A 13624-nucleotide genomic window follows, 5' to 3' on the forward strand; every position below is an offset into this window, starting at 1 on the left:
TTGAAAAAGAATATATATATACATATAGCTGAATCACTTTGCTGCACACTTAAAACTAACACAAAATTGTAAATTAACTATACTTCCATAAAAAATGGTTAAAAAAAGGAATTACAATATTTGCATTGAATAAATTTAGGTTTATGTAAAAAAAAGACTTTAGTAATAACATTTATTGACTGGTTTGTATCCAGTATATCTTATTTAATCATATGAGGTGTGGATTCTCTCTGCAGTTGAGGAAACCAATGCTTAAGGAATTAACTTGCCTAAGGTCATAGGTAAAGAGCAGTGGCTGAGGAATGAACCCAGTTGAATTTGATATTATAACCCAGACTTTTAATTAATGTGCCCTACTATCCCCCTGGTCTGGTTTTCACTACGCTCAGTGGTGTCTCCTAGAACTAAATTTTAACATTTATATACTGACAGTTTGAATGCCATAAGGCCTTTATATGGGCTTGTTTAGATGTATTCTTAGTGTATTTGCATATTGTATATAAAAGTAAACACTCACATAGATTAATGACTATCACGGGGAATTAGAAATCCAATAATGGGGATCGTGGTTACCATTATATGAGCTCAAATTATTTGACTAAAATTTTTTGCTGTCAGTAAAGTCATATTGACTCTTACTGAATGATAGAATTTTCTTTTCCACAGTTAAAATTTTTGATTAACGTCAGAGAAGTTCATTTAATATTTTCATAAACTGACCTTTAGGATTGTGAGTCCAATCACATCTATCCTACTAGAGAAGGTAGCTTGGCGGGCTGGTGGTGCCAGAGGAACCAGGACAGGGAGTCAGTTGAATGTTCTAGTTGTCGTGCTGCCCTTGACCAGCATGTGATGGAGGAAACCCTTCATCTTGCAAGAACTCAGTCTTTTCAGCTATCACCTTGGTGGGCTGACCCAGAAGATTGTTCTGTACAGCAGAACAGTACAGTGGACACTGATATATGAATTAGCTAGAGTTCTTCCTGACTGAATACTATGAACTTTTAGGGAGGTTGAGCTTTAAAGATTGGATTAACTAATATAATTACTGCAGCATTTTCTTGTGCTTGTTATTCCAATTAATGTAACTAACTGATAAAATATGGCAACACACTTTTCTTTAAAAAATTAACTCAAAATGATGTGTCATTAATTTGGCAACCTTAAGTGGTAAATTGCTATTTTATAAACATTTATCATGAAAAAGTCCTTACATTGAGATTTAGTGCATTGGAACATGTTGATCTTATTTTCTTTTTTTTTAACTTTTTATTTTATATTGGAGTATAGTTGATTAACAATGTTATGTTAGTTTCAGTTGTACAACAAAGTGATTCAGTTATACATATAAATGTATCTATTCTTTTTAGCTTTGGGAGTCAGCTACGAGAGGCAGATTCTTTTCTCTTTTAACTTTCTACAACACATGTATTCTTACTTCTACGTTTATGAATTTGAAATTCAGTTTTATAGTATTTTTTGCTTTTATATTTTTTTCCTCACTTCAAACAACGTTACCATTGGAATGAAGATGACCAACCACTAACTTTTGAATATCATTCTGATGTGGTTATCTTTTGGTCAGTTGCAATAAATATTTACAAATCGCTACAATTTTTTAAAAATTATAAAATTATTTTGGGGGTGACGTTGTGAGAACTACAACTTTCTAGAATAAAATATGTCTTAATATTTCCTTTTTGATTATTATCACCCTGGAAATCAAGAACCTAGAGCCATAACTTTTACCTGCCTTCTCTCTTTACACTCAAGAATTTCTTTCTTAAATAGTAGAGTTCCTAGCTTTGAAATGAGTAGAAATTTTTCACGATGAAAAGAAATATTAGAACCGTATTGTCTATGATTTATACTTTTACTGCAATAAAATAACATATATATAAAATAATAAAATACCATATAATATAACATACCAATACCAATAAAATACCATATAAATAGAATACTATATATATATATACACATACACACACACACACACACACATATATATATATATATACACACACACACATATGGTGTGGGTAAGTGGAGGCTAGAAACAGGATTTATTCTGAGTGCTAAAAAATTGTAATAGTACTTTTCAAAACATGAATGGCATTCCTGATACATATCCAAAAGATTATAATGCCAGCTTTCAAGACCCCATGTGAGTTTGGTCATTCCCATTGCCAATGATGTATGCAGAAGGAATGCATATCTGGCAATGTACATATTAACCATACCTGGGTGGGAGATTAGTATGAATTTAATTTAGTGCTTGTTGCTTCACTGTGAATCAAAGGAAATGAACAACTTTTTCTTTCTATAACACCTGCCTTATTAGGAACACATGCAAATAACTAGCCTGATAAATTAGTTCCATGTAATTACAAATATCAAATAAATATAAGCTGAAAGTTTCACTATAATTTAAAATAATGGCCCCCTTGGTCCAAGAATGAGAATGAATATGTAGAAAAAGAATCCATGCTATTTGTCTGTATAGAGTGCAGTATTTATTAGGAAGGAAGAAAGGAAGGAAGGGAGAGAAAAAAGCTGACACAGAATATATTTTGTGTTGGAAATTAGTCACATTCTTCCTACTATTCTGCTTTCCATATAGACAACAGAAATTCAGGGATACTGGAAATCTACAAAATCTATCAAGCCCTACTTACTTCCTTTTTTTCCTACATACATTATCAAATCTTCATAAAGATTAAAAAATACTATATATAAAATATATATATGATCCAGAGTCCCATATGATATGTCTAAGTCCCTTAAAGCACAAGAAATGAATAAAATTTTTCTTGTGACAAAATAGGTACCTCTAAGACATCTGATATGAAAGCAAAAAAGTAAAGTCTATGGAAATTGACATTAATAAATAAGAATATCTTAAGAAAAGTCAAATTACTAACAATAAACTTAACAATGAGAAAATTCAGTGAATAGTGGATGTGAACTAGAGTATGGCCATTCTACGTTTCACAATGCAATCACCAATTTAATCCATCCCATAATTTAACAACTTAGCAAAAATATCTCACTCTTGTTGTTCTTTCTTTTTCTCTGTCATGTCAGCTAACATGTTCTTATACTCAGAAATCCTCAAATATAGTTACATGTGAGCTCATTCAAATTCAAAACATCAACTTTTAAAAAGTGCTGTCTTCGAGATGCTCTTTGGAAACAGACGAGATACATGCCACTCCTAGAACCTTAAAACGCTGCAGATAGAGGCTTGCAGAATGGCTAATATGCCCTTTAACAACTGAAGATTTTTCTGGTTGTTTCAGAAATTCGGTGGAACAAATAACCTTTCAAATGGCTACACTGTAAGTAAATATCAACATCTAAATCCCAATAATGCGATTGGATTTATCAAGAAGATGAAAAATATTCACAGTTCTTAGAATATTGGAACTGAAAAAGTATATAGATCATCTAATCCAAACCTCCTGATGTTATAAATGGGGAAATTGTAGGCCAGAAATGTATTTTTTTATTGTATGCTTTTTTCCAAATATAAAATATATAATTGTGAGAGTCTTTTCAAATACCTAGTTTCCAAATAGAGTTTTTAAAAATTGTGACTAAAGAAAAAGATAGATAATTATATTTTATGTAAACTCTACTATGTGTAAATTTAATTTAAAATACCAGCAGATAAAGGGAAACTTTATAATTAAATAAGAATAGCAAATATAATATAAAATCTTAAATATAATATAATATAAATATAATATAAAATCTTAAAAATTTAGATGGCTCATTTATTTGGCCAGATCCTACCATTGACCAGCTGAATTTCCCTGTGGAATTTCCTGAAACTGTCTATATTTCAATGTCCTTATATGTAAGAATGGTCGTAACTATAGTGTCTAACAGTTATTTTGATGTGAATGTGATGCATAATTAGCCATGTAAAATACATAGCACAGTGCCAGGAAACTGGCTAGTAATACTAGTGTAAGCCACTTAGTGAGGTTTTACTGTTTTCACCTCCTCTATTCTCTTTCCCCCAAGAAGTTGAATTATAGCTCTTGTAATGAAAAGTTTAAAGGAATGAACTAATGCTGCTAAAAGGGATCGTAAAGTTGGTCTATCCCAACATTTCTCAACCTTGGCTCTAGTGACATTTTGGGCCAGACAACTCTCTGTTGTGAGGGGATGCACATTGCAGGATGTTTAGTAGCATCCCTGTCTTCTACCCACTAGACGCCAGTATCACCCACCCATCCCCAGTTGTGACAGCCAAAATGTCTCCAGACATTGCCCCCCCAAGGAAAACAATCAGTTGAAAACCATTAGCGTAAATATCAGTTGAGAACCACTGATCTAAGCTGACCAATGATGTTTAATAGATGAAGAAACATCAAGGTCCAAATTAGTCATGTCCTTAAAGCACCACCTGAGAGTTGGAACTAGACCCCAGGTATTCTGACTTTGGACTAGATCTCCTCTGAAATATCACACTGATTTCTCAAACAAAGCTTTAGTCTGCACTGCTAACCAGTTGCAAAGAATAAGACTCAGTATTAATGGAAGACAAGAGAAAGCAAAATTCTTCAACGCTGATTTTATTTCAAGCTTCTCTTTCAGAGAAACGATCTTCAGCCTGAAACATTATTAAGAAAGAATTGAAGACCAGTAAAGGTGAAGATATTGTTAGAGAACATTCAGAAATGAGCTCGAATCTCTTGGAGATCTTAAAACACTAAGAGAACTTGTAAATGAAACACAATTAATGAAACACAAATCATAACTTCAAAGGCAAAGGAGTTATGAAAACTACAAAGACCACGTAGCTTTGTGCTAATTGTTTTAAGAACCTAGATCAGATTATTAAAGTGTATTTTGAGAGCACTTAGAAAGGAAGCAGTAACCTCTAGGAGGTGAGATAAGTTCTCAAGAATTAGTTACAAGACAAATTTTATTTTCTTAGGGGACAGAGAAATCAGGTACCCCAGTATCAATAGTGTTTTTGACAAGAGATTTGACAAACACTTGTTAATTTCTACACTTCTATCCTATATTGAATTATGATCTGAATGTAATGGTACAGCTTTGATTCCCACCTGAAGGGTCCCAATCAATGGAGAAATGCTCAATAACCTATGATCGGGTAAGGAGTCAAACATACTAGAAGAGAGAGAAAAAACTAAAACTATAGTAGTTACTAGAAGAAAAACTTTAGTCCAAAAATCCAATTATAGAAAGATAGAATGTGAGTGATAACAGATGTGCAAAAAGTCATAAAGATTTTATTTCATGAACCAACAATATGATATAGGCCATATCAACTCTTGCAATTATAGATAATCACATCAATAGAATTTTGGTTTCTAGAACCAAAGAAATATTCGCCTCACTCTAATAGACAACACACTTCAGGAATGAAATAAGCAAAATAGATTGTGTTCAGAGATGAACAACCAAGAAGGCAAAAGGAGTTAAAATTCCTTAATATGACAAATGGTTGAAATAAGTGCCCATGGTTACCTGGGAAATAGAAGGCTCAAACGGCACAAGATAGTTGTCTTCATATACTTAAAGGGATGTGAGCAGGGAATTGGACTTACCAATACGACTCCAATAATTAAAGCCAACAGGTGGAAGCTACAGGGAAAGGGGTTGCAATACAACCAAAGAAAGGCTTTTCTAAGCTTTGAGACACTAGGATTCCCTTGTCACTGGAAGTTTTGAATGTCCAAACATCAGCATTTTGCCTACATAAAAGGGGATGTTACAAGAACTCAAGTGTTAAGATTTGATGTTTAGGGAATCAGAACAAGTGACTCTTTCATAAGTTTTTTTAGTTTTTTACAAGTTCCACTGAGTTCCTATAGAAAGTGCTAATATGTGGTCCGTTAAAAAATAGCTTTTAGACAAATGTTCAGAAACGTTGCATATCTTATTTTGGTCATGGGGACTGATACTTGGATTAGCATTTTAAAGGCTTTGAAAAGCCCTATTGGTATTCGTGTGTGTGTGTGTGTGTGTGTGTGTGTGTGTGTGTGTGTGCTGCATTTAGTCCTGTATGTATACTTGCATCTAGTCCTTTAAGCTAAAGTTCTCAAATTTATCTGAGCACCGTCTCAGTTTTTCAAGAGACACGTTGTAACATCTCACAGAATGGTTTCCACTAAGCATTTCAAAAAGCCCACTGTAGATCATTAGTCCCAGTTATGGACAAATCTGTTCCAAATCCAATGCTTTACTAGAATAAATGGCAATGTCCCATAATTTCAGGCATTAACCAGGGTTCTAAAATTGATTATCAATCTCTTATTCTCACTCATTCAAAATATATGGCCTAAATACAAACAAGATATTGAAACTTCATATCTCTGAGAATAGAACAGACTGTGTTTTGTTTGGGTTTTCACTTTTGTTTGGCTGTGTTTTGAAGCCTGTCACTTTCTGGTTACAATCCTAAAGGAGGAAATCTTTTAAAAGTGATCAATTGTCAACTGTGAGGAGCGTGCCAAAGGCTAACTAATTACAATCTTTCTTGTGAAAGAATGCAAGATAGAAGCCAAGCCACCTGGGTTCTGGTGCCAGGCTGCTGATAACCAGCTGTGTGGACTTGGCATCCCATGCTAATGACTGCCAAGGGGATCTCTTCATAAGCAGGACTTTCCCAGCTTCTGTCGACGGCCAGTGAATTAGGGCTCATTTCTGGGCTTGATTAATTACCCCTATTCAGAGTCTGGGGGCTAGCTTCTCGTAGTAAACAACAAAAGTAACCACCAAAGCTTCCTTTTGTGAAAGAACTTATTATATTGAACAAAAAATTCATATTAAAAGCAGAAGGAAGCATATGGCATATTGAGTCTGGATCCTTTGAACTAGCAGATTATTCCACCTCTCCTTGAATTCTCCTTCACTGAAGTGTGACCCCTTGTTATACTCTAGATCCCAATATGTTTGATTCCGGCAATGGAACTTGGAAGAAGGGATGAGTTCTCCATTATTTAGGTATATGGAGACCTTTACCTATGAGTCATCCACTCCCAAAGTTTTTTTTGTGTGGCTCTGTTATTATGGCTTCTGTAATGAATGGGAATTTGAAGTCTATTACTGGCTGAAACACTAATCAGCTTCAGAGGGACCCAAGTCTGGTACTGGCTTCAACTGTAACTTTGGATGGCATCACAAATAGGACAGAGAAAATAGAAGTGGAAGAGAGTGCTGCAAAGAGCAAAAATAAAAATATTAAATGGGCTTTTCTCAACGGATACTCTTGGGCCTGTCACTTCCCCTCTCAAGACCTCTATTTCCTCCCATAGATTAATGAAATTGGAAAAGGCAATCTTTTAAACTCCTTCCAGGGATAGGAAGCACATGTCAATCATTGTATGGATAGAGATTAAAAGTGCTTTAAAGAAGCTTCAGTTTGAACCTTAAAGCTTTTCAAAACTTTATTTTTCAAAATAGGTTAAAAAATAGCCCAAGTGGATTTACTAGTTGGCTTTCTGGAAAAAATAACAGTTTAAGAAGCTCTTGAAAAAACTGGAAAGTTGATGGTAGATGAAAATATTTTATCTATGTCAAATGTTAAATTTACTGAATCTCTAACGGTACTGTGGTACTGTCAGGAAAGAAGCCCAGTCTTAGAAAATGGCAGGGAGTAGCAAGTTTCCAAAAGAGTTATCTCGGCCACTAAACAGTTCAGCTTGTTATGACTCTCTGGGTGCCAAAAATAGACAATGTGACCCAGTGGTTCAGAGAAAACAGTTTATTACAGCACAGCAAACAGTAGGAGCGTCAACACAGGAGTGCTGGTTCCCTTGCCCCCATGTCCCATGGAGTGACACAATAGACCCTGATTGCCACTATGCACACAGTTGATCGCACCACACCTGACAAGCCCAGAGCTAGCGCTTCACCACCTTTTGTAGCAAGCAGTGAACAAAGCAATCTTCCTCCCGTAAGAGCAAGGAATCGCACATTGGTCCTACTGTGGTCCTTATGTGATTTGGCAGTAAAGGGTCTTCCTTGACTCTGTGCTATAGAAAGTACTTGGAGTCAGAAGACAGTAAGGCCTTGCAGCTCAGCTCAGTCAGCAAGAATGTACAGGGATGCCTGAGGAGCTGCCTCCCACGGTAATGCACCTGTCAGCTCCACTTATTCTTGGCTCAATTCAATTTTCCTAGGATTATGCCACCCCATCAGCAATTTGGATTAGACATACTGATAGAGGCTAGGACCAAATCTGTCTCATTTATCTCAATAAATACGTGATTAGGGTTATTGTCCATAGGATCCCTGTCAACAGGATCAGGTCAACCTGTACTTTTGACCTCAGCCATGTACTCCCAGACCACAGACTGAATTCATTAAGTCCCAGAGAGGGCTAACAGGTCTTACTGCAGATACTCATGTAGCTTCTTTCTCACGATGTGCATGGATTGCACCACGATATTGTTATTGATAGCATGGACGCCAACACAACAGGCGTGGTTGGCAACCATACTTATCAGAATGTAGTCAAAGGCCAATCAGTGACTCAGTTACAGTCAGGGAGTTTAGCCTGGGCTGTTGATTTCCTATGGCCTATTCCACCTCATTGGCTACGGTAGCTAAAGTCAAGGGTGAGTGCCTGGCCTATCTCTGGAAAGTGGACTCTGATGCCAGGGAACAATACTCACGCTACTGTATGACACAGGGATTCATGTATCCTTTGGGTAGCACAGTCTTCTTTATCTGAGGGCCTATCGAAAGGAATGTGATCCAAGGAGTGGTGTCATTGCTAATAATTGCAGGGTGTCAAAGAGGCACTAAGCCTCCCGTCCCCACGCCTAGTAGAGAGATAGCCTGTAGCACTCTCTCTCCCATGTAACAAACATATAGCTGAAGGGGGCAGGTTATTCCAATTCTAGATTTGTTGCTGAACGTGATTCGGATCACAATTACATTGATCTGGAGAACCCATAGGAGCAGGGTCACCAAATAGTTGTGGCCTCGATAGCCACACATGGCATGACCCCAGGGCACTCAGGTATCAGGAGAAGCTTATGAACTGGTATGAGCTTAAATGAAACAAGATTGCCTCTATCTGTGTGTGTTTGTACACGTACAAGGTCTTCACATTTAGGAGCTGCATTAGGCATAGCGCAAGACCAGCCAACCCCACATGAGTTCCTCTGACCTCACAGCACACAGACCGGGGTGATAAACCCCGCAGTAGGTCAGTTCGGCAATCAGAGCTGTTTCGTGTCCAGTGGACCACGTGATTGCTTTGCCAGTCTGCGGGGATGGAATCTGGAGACAGAGAGAGCATTCATCATTTCCCCCTCCCAGCAACACCAAAGCCTAAGATATTCCTGCCGCAGCTGAAGTGGGGAATGGTGCCAGGAAGGCTCCTAGGGATGCCCCTCATGGAGACTGCCTCCTCTTACAGAAATCTGTGGTTCAGAAAGCTCCAGGGCTGGGCTGCTCTTGCGGTGCCTCCAGTGCCGCATGCTTAGGTCCTCAGGCAAATTTGACAGATTATCTGACGAACCTGCAGACAACTAAACGTGTACATAGACAAGGCACACATTGTCTCCAATGGCTGGACAGTGAAATGAAGTGCTGAGCTATGTTTCTGGTAATGGGGAGTCATAGCGCAAAGAGTATTTCCTTTATTGCCTCTGGAAGCCACTTTCGAGTCATAGCCCACCCAAGATTTTGACAGCCGAGGTGCTCCATTCACCCTCTAAGAGCATAACCTTCCTCACTCCTCCGTCAGCTCTGGGTCTAACAGTTGCTCCGTCTGTTGATTGAAATGCCCCTGGGCTGGCTTCTTTCCCTCTCACTAAGGGTCTATAAGTTGGTGTTCACTGTAGGGACATATCGACCTCTGGATGTTCCCGGTTGTGACTTAAGACTGAATGCATTTGTGCTTTCCTCCATGGCGGGGCCTGGGGTGCTCTCCTGGTCCCCTAGTCCACAGGAGAGCAAGCAGCAACCATGACACCACTTGGGAAGCTGCTTAGATTTTTCCCCTCACTGCTCAGCCTCCATCCATCAACTCAACTCATGTTTAACAACAGGTAGGACAGGGTGGACCATTCGCTCCCTGTCTCTGCACCACATGGGCCAGAACATTTGCCACTAGCTCCCAAGGAGTTTCTTCACCTCCTCAGATCTCATCCATGAGCCCTTGTCTTTTCTCTTTCAAAAAGTCATCATCCATCTTGACACACTGTGTGTTGTACAGTTTGGGAAGAATCTCATCCTCTTAGAAGATGACAAGAAGTAACGAGACTCCAAAGGAGTTGACTGAGCAAGCAAACAGGTTGTCTTGCCACAAGTCCATAGGGGCCCAAAGTAGATAAAAATACCTAGGGGCACAGTGAGCTGTAGAAGCTTTAGCTTGGTAGGTTCTCCCTGCTCCCAAGTCCCACGGGGTGATGCGATGGGACCAGATGGTGGCTGCACACACAATGGGTTGAGTCACAGTCAAGGAACCCATAGCTAAAATCTCAGTCCCTTTGGCAGCAAGCAATAAACCAACCTCCCAGGAGTAAGCAGTCCACAGTGATCAATGCTATGGTCACCTTGACCTACTTAATCGTCTAAGTTACCATCGTAGGAACTGTTCAGGGTCAGACACTGGTTAGCCTTACAGTTTGGCACAATCAGCAAGGATGAGCAGGGGCATCCAGGGCTCATACTGCCTCTTCCACAGCGATCACATAGTGATCGCTCTATTCCTTATTCTTAGGAAATGTATATTGAAATATTGAGGGATCAGTTTAGCATCAAATGGTTCAATAAGATAATGTGTGTGTGTGTGTGTCTTTGTGTCTGTTTGGAAGGAGAAAAAAAGAAGAGAAAGCAAATGGTATAGTGAAAGGGGTACAATCTTAACAGTAGGTGAATCTGGGTAAAGGGTACACATGTGTTCTTTGTACCGTTCTAATTCTTACACTTTTCCTGAAGTTTGAAAGTTACCAAAATAAAGTTAAAGCAAAACAATTCTCATCCCTTTACACTTACTATACAAACACCTCCTTTCTTCTCAACAAAAATGTTAAAAACCAGGACACAGCAATTATCTGTTAATTATAAAACTTGTTTCATGTTCATAATCCTCCTCCCTTATTTGAAAATATCAAGCCGTAATTTTGTGTGGGAACAAATGTCCCATTTTTGCTCAACAGATACGCTAGCTTTACAGTGGAGGTGGGGATGGGGAAATCTCTGAACTTCAAATCAGTTGCTTCAGAAAAAAGAATCCACTGATTTGGAGAATTGGGTGAAATATAAAATTTCTTTACCTAGAAATAAAGAATGTAAACAGCACTACAAAAAGAGATGTTGCTTTTCTTTTGAAAGTTTGGTCAAATCATGAACAATTTGAAGACAAGGAGGGAAGAGAGTCAAGGACAGAGGGAAACAGAGTTTGGGTTAAAATATATTTTTTCAAGAACCCATCAATAACATCTCTTTCATGACTAGTGTATAATTCCTATTCATTTGTGTGTACAAATGCAATAGCATATTCATAATGACCCAGGAGATTAAATAACGTCTTGATATTTAGGAAAAACTCTGAAAGTTGCAGGTGAAAGTATACATGAAGGTTCTCAATATAATTCTGCCACATAGAAGATGCCCAGTAAATATGCACTGCAACCCTACCTGAAACATTCACTGTCTTTGCTCTTTCTCGACTTTCAGCTACAAAATCTGGAAGCAGAAACCGCTCCACTACCCTAACTGGGTCTCATGCCATTCAGACCCTCACTGAGCTTAGAAGCCACCATCTATGTGGAAGCAGGTCACTGCAAGAATGTTGGAAAGCTCTGGTTTCCTAGGAAAGTGCCTGCTCTGAGTCATCAAAACTCTTTCCTCGCTGGCCACTCCATTCTGCACATGAGAGGGACAACCAAACTAAATCAAGCACTAGGAAGGAAAGAACCAAACCACACTGAGTTTGCTTGTGTACATAATCACAAGGAAGATGCCCAAAGGGACCGAAACGTGCTGTGGTATGTGCATTGAGGTTACCATCGCAGATGGCCCTTCTGCATGTAATATTGTTTTCAAGCAAACATTTACAGTCTCATCAAAGAAAAACCATTAATTATTAAATTCACTGTAGTAACATGTAAAGTAAATGCTACCTCTGATCAAAGCAACTGATGTGGAATTCCAAGACTTTCCAGTCTTCTGTAAGAGAATACTTTGCTCTATTTTGACCTTTAATGTTAACCTTAAAATTATCTTCAGTTAAGACATAACTTCCACCTTCATGTCTTGTTTTGTATTTTTTTAAAAAAAAATAACATCTCTTACCTAGCTCCATTATTGCAAGGGAAGAAATTAACATGAAAGGTAATCTGAAACCCAGTAACGTGTCCGCTGCAGAAAGGTTGGTTCTTGTGCACTGTGAGTCCTTCCTGAGAGTCATAATGGGAGATTTTCCACTCTTAGGCTTTCAGTGGTTTTCTCCCCGGTTTTAACTGTGCAGTTTCTTTGCTCCCATCCAAGTGTTCGAAAAGGTAATAGTGGGTCGATGAGCTCATCATTTTATCCCTGCGGAAGTCAAGCACTAAAATGTACTCTTTATTTCTCAATAATTTCTCCTTACTACATGCTCCCTTTACATCGTATTTTCTTTTTTTAAAACTCTGCTCAGAATACTTATGCCTTTTGAATCAGCAAGATAAAATGACAGATGTTATTTGTTGATTTTCAGAACAGTTTAAACTTTTTAAAAAAAATATGGATCCAGGGGCTTCCCTGGTGGCGCAGTGGTTGAGAGTCCGCCTGCCGATGCAGGGGACGCGGGTTCGTGCCCCGCTCCGGGAGGATCCCACATGCCGCGGAGCGGCTGGGCCCGTGAGCCATGACCGCTGAGCCTGTGCATCCGGAGCCTGTACTCCGCAATGGGAAAAGGCCACAACAGTGAGAGGCCCGCGTACCGCAAAAAAAAAAAAAAAAAAAAAAAAAAAAATATGGATCCAGTCAGCTTAATCTCAAAATAGAAAGATTCAAATGACCGTGGAGAAAAATCGGTGATCTACTTTTCACTCCTCTGTAGTTACCTGGTCATGAAATGTTAACAATGACCCAAGAATATTTTCCTGAATATTATGTTTCTATAATGTCATCACCAATATGTTGGTCTTTTTGATCTTTGCTACATGTCAAGGTTTCCTTTGTAAAATGTCAGTCTTCTAAGTAGTTTCTCTAAGACAATTCGTCTCTTTGGTTTTCTTTGGCATGAAATACAGTTAGAGATTTGGCAATCACCCATTTTATTTGATCTATATCGACAAGCAAATTAGATGGCCCATGACCTAAAGCTCTCCACTTTGAACTTTTGTCTGCATTGATTAAATGAATCAAGTACACTGTAGTTTCCTTTGAAGACACAGTAGAAAACAGGGTGCCAGCTTCCCTTATAAGAATATTCCTGAATCTACAACCTGCCAGTAGTCTCAACCTTACAATCTGCATTCATTCTTCAATCTAACAAGGCACAAATATGCACCAGATACACAAGGGCAATGTTTCAGGAAGACAGCTGTCGTGGATTGGAATAAATGAATTTACTATCTCAGATCCTATAGGTTGTCGTTATGCGGATCCAGCCCACATCTCTGTTGGATGAGAAAAA

General features: G+C 38.3%; 1 protein-coding gene across 2 annotated transcripts in view; it reads left to right on the forward strand.

The window, feature by feature from the left end:
• The window catches only part of OPRM1 (opioid receptor mu 1), a gene marked incomplete at its 3' end in the record, with an annotated part of 159030 nt that overhangs the window by 40457 nt on the left and 104949 nt on the right, over window positions 1–13624 (forward strand). The window contains exon 4 of one of the 2 annotated variants that reach the window (XM_079939066.1): window positions 11680–11718. The exons of the other annotated variant lie outside the window; for it this stretch is intronic. Coding sequence (XP_079795192.1) covers window positions 11680–11718 — 39 coding nt within the window. Of the gene's footprint in view, window positions 1–11679; window positions 11719–13624 lie in introns of those variants that run through there. 2 annotated transcript variants of the gene reach the window in all.

The sequence above is a fragment of the Stenella coeruleoalba genome (assembly GCF_951394435.1).
Source record: "Stenella coeruleoalba genome assembly, chromosome: 12".
Taxonomy (NCBI): Eukaryota; Metazoa; Chordata; class Mammalia; order Artiodactyla; family Delphinidae; genus Stenella; species Stenella coeruleoalba.